Source organism: Orycteropus afer, unplaced genomic scaffold (assembly GCF_000298275.1).
Source record: "Orycteropus afer afer isolate SDZICR_OR568_19922 unplaced genomic scaffold, OryAfe1.0 scaffold00822, whole genome shotgun sequence".
Lineage (NCBI taxonomy): Eukaryota > Metazoa > Chordata > Mammalia > Tubulidentata > Orycteropodidae > Orycteropus > Orycteropus afer.
In genome coordinates this window covers 759317-764713 of record NW_006922409.1, presented here as the reverse complement: position 1 = coordinate 764713, position 5397 = coordinate 759317, and the positions used below count along the sequence as shown (strand labels likewise).

Below are 5397 nucleotides of genomic sequence, written 5' to 3'. Positions count from 1 at the left end.
TGGGGTCTGTGGAATGAGTAATGGGAATCTGTAGATTCAATGATGGGTTCTGTGGAATAAATGATGAGGGATCTGTGAGGTGAGTGAGTGGGGGCTCTGAGGTGAATTATGGGGTCTGTGAGGTCAGTAATGGGAGTTGTGTGGTGTCAGTGATGGGGAATCTGTAAGATGAGTAGTAGAGCTTGAGAGCTCATTGATGGTGTTGTTCAGAGTCAGTGAGGTCAGTGGGATCAGTAACTGGGCTTCAATCTTCCCATCTGCTGAATGGGCTGTCTTGTGGGTCAGATGAGCTCAGTTTGGTTTATGTGGTTCTCTCTGCCCTGCAGAGGTAGGTAGTGGCCCCTCCACCCAGTTACTGAAACAGGTTGGCATCAGCTTACTGTTGGCAGGTCCCTGGGCAAACAGAGTACGTGAAATGGGACGGACATCAAAGGACAAGCGGGATGTCTACTACCGCCTGGCCAAGGAGAATGGCTGGCGTGCCCGCAGTGCTTTCAAGCTATTACAGCTCGATGAGGAATTCCAACTCTTCCAAGGTCTCCACCTGGTGGGCCAGTTGCTGAGGGGGGCTGGTTCAAGGGAAACAGATAAGTTATCTAGGTCTGCAGGGTTCCATATGGTAGATGGGCTGACTTGGAGGATCTCTGGGGCAGAGTCAAGAAGATGGGCAGAATCCTGAGGAAGAGTTGAATGCATGAGCAATGGATAGTCATGTGCTCCCAGGGGAGAGGGGTGAACTTTGCAGGATCCCTGGGTTGGACAGGTGGGTGCAGTTGACTCACACACCTTCCTATGTATGCCCAGGTGTGACGCGGGCCGTTGACCTGTGCGCAGCCCCAGGTAGCTGGAGCCAGGTGCTTAGCCAGAAGATTGAGTGAGTGTGGGGTCCTTGGTGGGGGCAGGAAGGTTGGGTTGGGTGGTGGGTTTTGGAGGTGAAGACTGGGCTGACATAGGCTGTGTTATCCACAGGGGTGGACATGTGGTGGCTGTGGACCTGCAGGCTATGGCTCCCCTGCCAGGTGTGTTACAGATCCAGGGAGACATCACGCAGGTGAGAGCATGGCCAGGGGTGTATTCTGGGTATATTCTGGGTGAAGGCCTCCATCTGAAAACTATGGAAAGTAGGGAAAAGAGCGAGAGATGTAGAAAGCAAGAGAAAGAGAGACAAAACAGTATCTGAGAGGGAGAAATAAGGCCAGCAGACTGTCTTTATAGAGAAACAGGAAGAAAAAAAAGATGAGACTGGGAGAGATGGAAGATGGAGCCCAATCTTAGACAGGCAAAGCCTGAGAATTTGGCTGGGCCAGGATCATTGGCAGATGGGGTTCAAGGGCAGCAGCTGGGGGCCCCTAAAGCCACTTATTCTCCCTCTCTCCATAGCTGTCTACTGCCAAGGAGATCATTCAGCATTTTGAGGGCTGTCCTGCAGACCTTGTGGTGTGTGATGGGGCTCCTGATGGTAAGCAGGGGTGGGAGGCTGCTATATGTCCTTCCTAAGATCTTACACCTCTGTTGATTACTTTCACCTCTTTAACTGCTCCCTGCCACTTTCCTCTGCTGTCTCCTTTTCCCCATATCTGGCAACTTCCCACCTCTGCTGCCTGTGTCTTCTCCCCCCACCCCTAATCTTTCCTCACCTTTCTGTTTTGTGTTTGTTATCCACCCATCCCTCTAATCTGTCTGTAGCTATCCAATTCCATTTTACTCTTCATTCATTTTGCCATTTATTCAGTCAACCATTCATTCAACACTCATTTACTGAGCACCTACTGTGTGTCAGGCACTGTTCTAGGCATTGGGAAAACATTAGTGAATAATACATCACTGATCCATGACTTCATAGAGCTGGTGTTCTAGTGGGCACAGGTGGAAAAGAAGTAAAATAAACGATTGAACTATGTAGCTTGTTAAAAGGTGATAGGTACCATGGGGAAATCAATGAAGTAGGGAGGGAAGTGGGGAGTGCATGTTGGAATTTTAAATAAAGTGGATGAGGAAGACCTCACTGACTTTAGAACAAAGACCTAAAGAAGATGAGAGAATGAGCCATGGGTGTGTCTGGAGGAAGAACAATCCAGGCAAAAGGAACAGCCAGTGCCAGAGTCCTAGCCGGGAGCTTGCTTGGCATGTATGTGGGAGAGTTAGGAGGAGACCAGTAGCTGGAGCAGAGTTAGTGATGGGGAGAATGGTCAGGAGTGCAGTCAGAGAAGTGATCAGGGCCAGATCCTGTAGGTGAGGGCCACAACGAGGACTTTGGCTTTTTCTCTGAATGAGATGGCCCAAAGAAAACCACAAGAGAACTTTAAGAAGAGGGCTGTAACAGGACCCCTGGTTGCTGTGGGGAGCTCTGGTAGCATAGTGGCTAAGTCACTTGCCTGCTAACCAGACGGCTGGCGGTTCAAACCCACCAGCCACTCCTCGGAAGGAAGGTTGGGCAATCCTACTTCCGTAGTGATACTGCCTCGGAAACCCAAGGAGGGGTCGCTATGAGTCGGGGCCGACTCGACGGCACATAACAACAACAACAACAACAAAATGGTTGCTGTGAGCAGTGTAAGGTGTTGTGGGTGGAAGCAGGGGGACCAATGAGAGGGAGGTGAGTGGTGACTGTTGTAGTAGTGGTGGAGATGAGAAAAGAGTGGATTCAGTTCCATATTTTTTCTCATATAATGCACCCACATAAATAACACTCATAACATGCATAGGAAAATAGCATGTGTGAGGGGTTGTTGCTTGGTTTGTAAAAACTATATAATGTATGTTATTTGCATAAAATACAGTTTGTTTTTGAAAGTAGAACTGACAGGATTTGTTCATGGTTTGGATGTGAGGAGGTTCAGGGTTAACTAAGGTTGTTGGCCTGAATAAACATAAGGATCAAAGGAGAGAGGGAAGATGGTGGGAGGAGAAGGTTTTAGAAGGAAACCCAGGAGTTTGGTTTGGGACATGTTAAGTCTGAGATGTCAAGTTTGGTCTGTGAATCTGGAGTTCGAGGCTGCAGTTTGGACTGGAGATGGAAATGATAGTGGAACTTGTACATGAGGTTGTTTTAAACATCAAAATGAGTTCCTTGAAGAGATGGAAGCTCAGAGTAGGCATCCAGCTGGTTACATATTAATTTATATCCAGAACCTTAGCAATAAGAGCTTGGGAGATATTTTTAGCTTTCTAACCTGTCTAGTACAGAAGAGATATAGAACTGAAAGGGCTCTCCTAACACTGTCCCTTTTGCCACAGTAACTGGCCTCCATGATGTGGATGAGTACATGCAGGCCCAGCTCCTCCTAGCTGTGAGTAACCCTGGCTTTCCTTGCCCCAGTGTGGTCCCCCTCCTGGCTGTCTCTATCTCAGCCTTAGCCATCTGTCCTGCCCACAGGCTCTGAACATTGCTACACACGTTTTGAAACCAGGGGGCTGCTTTGTGGCCAAGGTAAGTCTTGGGAATCTTAGTAGGGGGAGAGAGGAGCCCTTAAAGGCTACCCTTACCCCTTCGTTTTTGACTCCTCACCCCACAGATATTCCGAGGCCGTGATGTGACGCTGCTCTACAGCCAATTGCGGGTCTTCTTCTCCAGTGTGGTGTGTGCCAAGCCCAGAAGTAGCCGTAATTCCAGCATTGGTCAGTGGGGTGGATGGGCCAGGTAGGTGGGTGGCAGTCTTGGGGGTGCATCCTGTATGGGCAGAGATAGCAGTCGTCCCTCATTCCAGATTCCATCCACAGAGGCCTTTGCTGTCTGTCAGGGTTATGACCCTCCTGAGGGCTTCATACCAGACCTGACCAAACCCCTACTGGATCACTCATACGGTAAGAGCCAAAACCTTGGGCCCCATCCCTGGGGAAACTCTGCCTCCTTATGGAAATTCTGTCCCAAGAATATCCTCAGCCCTACCTTTTGGTGGTAGCTCCATGCCATGTGGGAATTTTGCTCATTAGGGTCATTAGCCCACCCCCTAGTGGAAATGCTATTCTGGGAAGATCCTTAGCACTACCTTCTTATTGAAATCCCACCCCTTATGGATATTTTGTCCCAGTCCCCTGGTGGTAACTTTGACCTGATGAAAGTTCAGTCCCAAGAAGATCTGGATCCCTGCCCTATGGAGACTACCTGCTTAAAGAAATTCTATCCTAGGAAGCTTCTCAGTCTTACCTCCAGGTGGAAACTCCATCTCTGTATGGAAATTTTGCTCCATGAGGGTCTTTAGCCTCACCCTTGGGTGAAAAAGAGAAAGAGCCTACCCTTGTGGAGATTACATTTGAATGAGACAAGGTACAAACAGCATATAATAGAATATCAAGTGTAGATGAGTACTGTGAAAAAAAAATAGGGGGCCCAGTGTTTTAGAAGGACCTCCCTGTGGAGGTGATCTGAAACAAGTGAAGGATTTCCGGTGGAAGAATGTAAGAGTAGATGGGGAATATTTGTGGAGGGCTGGGCAAGGATCCTCTTGAAGGAGTTGATACTCATGCTGTGACCTGGGCCATGACAGGTCCCAGGCTTCCCAGCCCTGTCCTCAGTCTACTCTCTCCCTATTTCTCAGACCCAGATTTCAACCAGCTGGATGGCCCCACCCGCATCATTGTGCCATTTGTGACTTGCGGGGACCTGAGTGCTTATGATTCCGACCGCAGTTACCCACTGGACGTGAGTGCCTGACCAGCAGTAGGCAGGGGGTGGGGAGAACAGCTGTCCTAGATTTTCAGGTCCTCACATTCCTCCCCTACATTTGTTCCTGCAGCTAGAAGACGGCTCAGAGTATAAGTACACTCCACCCACACAGCCTCCAATCTCTCCACCATACCAAGAGGCCTGCACGCTAAAGAAGAAGGGGCAACTGGCCAAGGAAATTCGCCCCCAGGAGACCCCTATCAACATAGTGGATGTGTTGCCCCAACCCCTGGCTGTCCCACCACGCCACACCCTGCTGACCTCTGAGGTCTGGAAACATGGCCAGACCCCTCAGTGTTCTTTCTCTGAACCCACTGTGACCCACTCCCTGTGTGCCTCTTTCTCCCCCCAAATCATCTGGTTTAGGGCACTAAAATTCTCTTCCCTGCTTCCCAATAGCTATAGAACACAATGGGTAAAATCAAGCATAATAAACAGAAAAACTCAGCCAAGTATCTGAGTCCCTTTTATTTTTCTTGGGTAGGTGGAAGACAGTGATATGAATTGTTCACCTTAACATGTTAAGGTAAGTTTGCCTTTTATCTAAGAGTTTGGGTAAGAGGAACCTTTATTAAAAATCTTTTGAAATTTTTATAACTAATAACAAGGTTTCAATCAACAAATCTTCATTAAGCAGCTCTTGTTTATGCCAAGAACTGCTTTAAGCATTTTATATATTATGTATTCAGGCGTCCAGTAAACATTTATTAAGCACATACTATGTACCAGAC

The 5397-nt window shown here is 48.4% G+C and overlaps 1 protein-coding gene across 1 annotated transcript; it reads left to right on the top strand.

Annotated features, from left to right (window-relative positions):
• The first annotated feature begins 415 nt into the window (after positions 1-415).
• On the top strand, positions 416-5183 carry FTSJ1 (FtsJ RNA 2'-O-methyltransferase 1). The gene is made up of 11 exons (XM_007957910.1): positions 416-536; positions 805-874; positions 970-1051; positions 1381-1459; positions 3238-3290; positions 3377-3430; positions 3516-3618; positions 3721-3804; positions 4539-4642; positions 4737-4934; positions 5151-5183. The coding sequence occupies exons 1-11, from the start codon at positions 416-418 to the stop codon at positions 5181-5183; spliced, it is 981 nt and encodes a 326-aa protein (XP_007956101.1).
• The last annotated feature ends 214 nt before the right edge of the window (positions 5184-5397 follow it).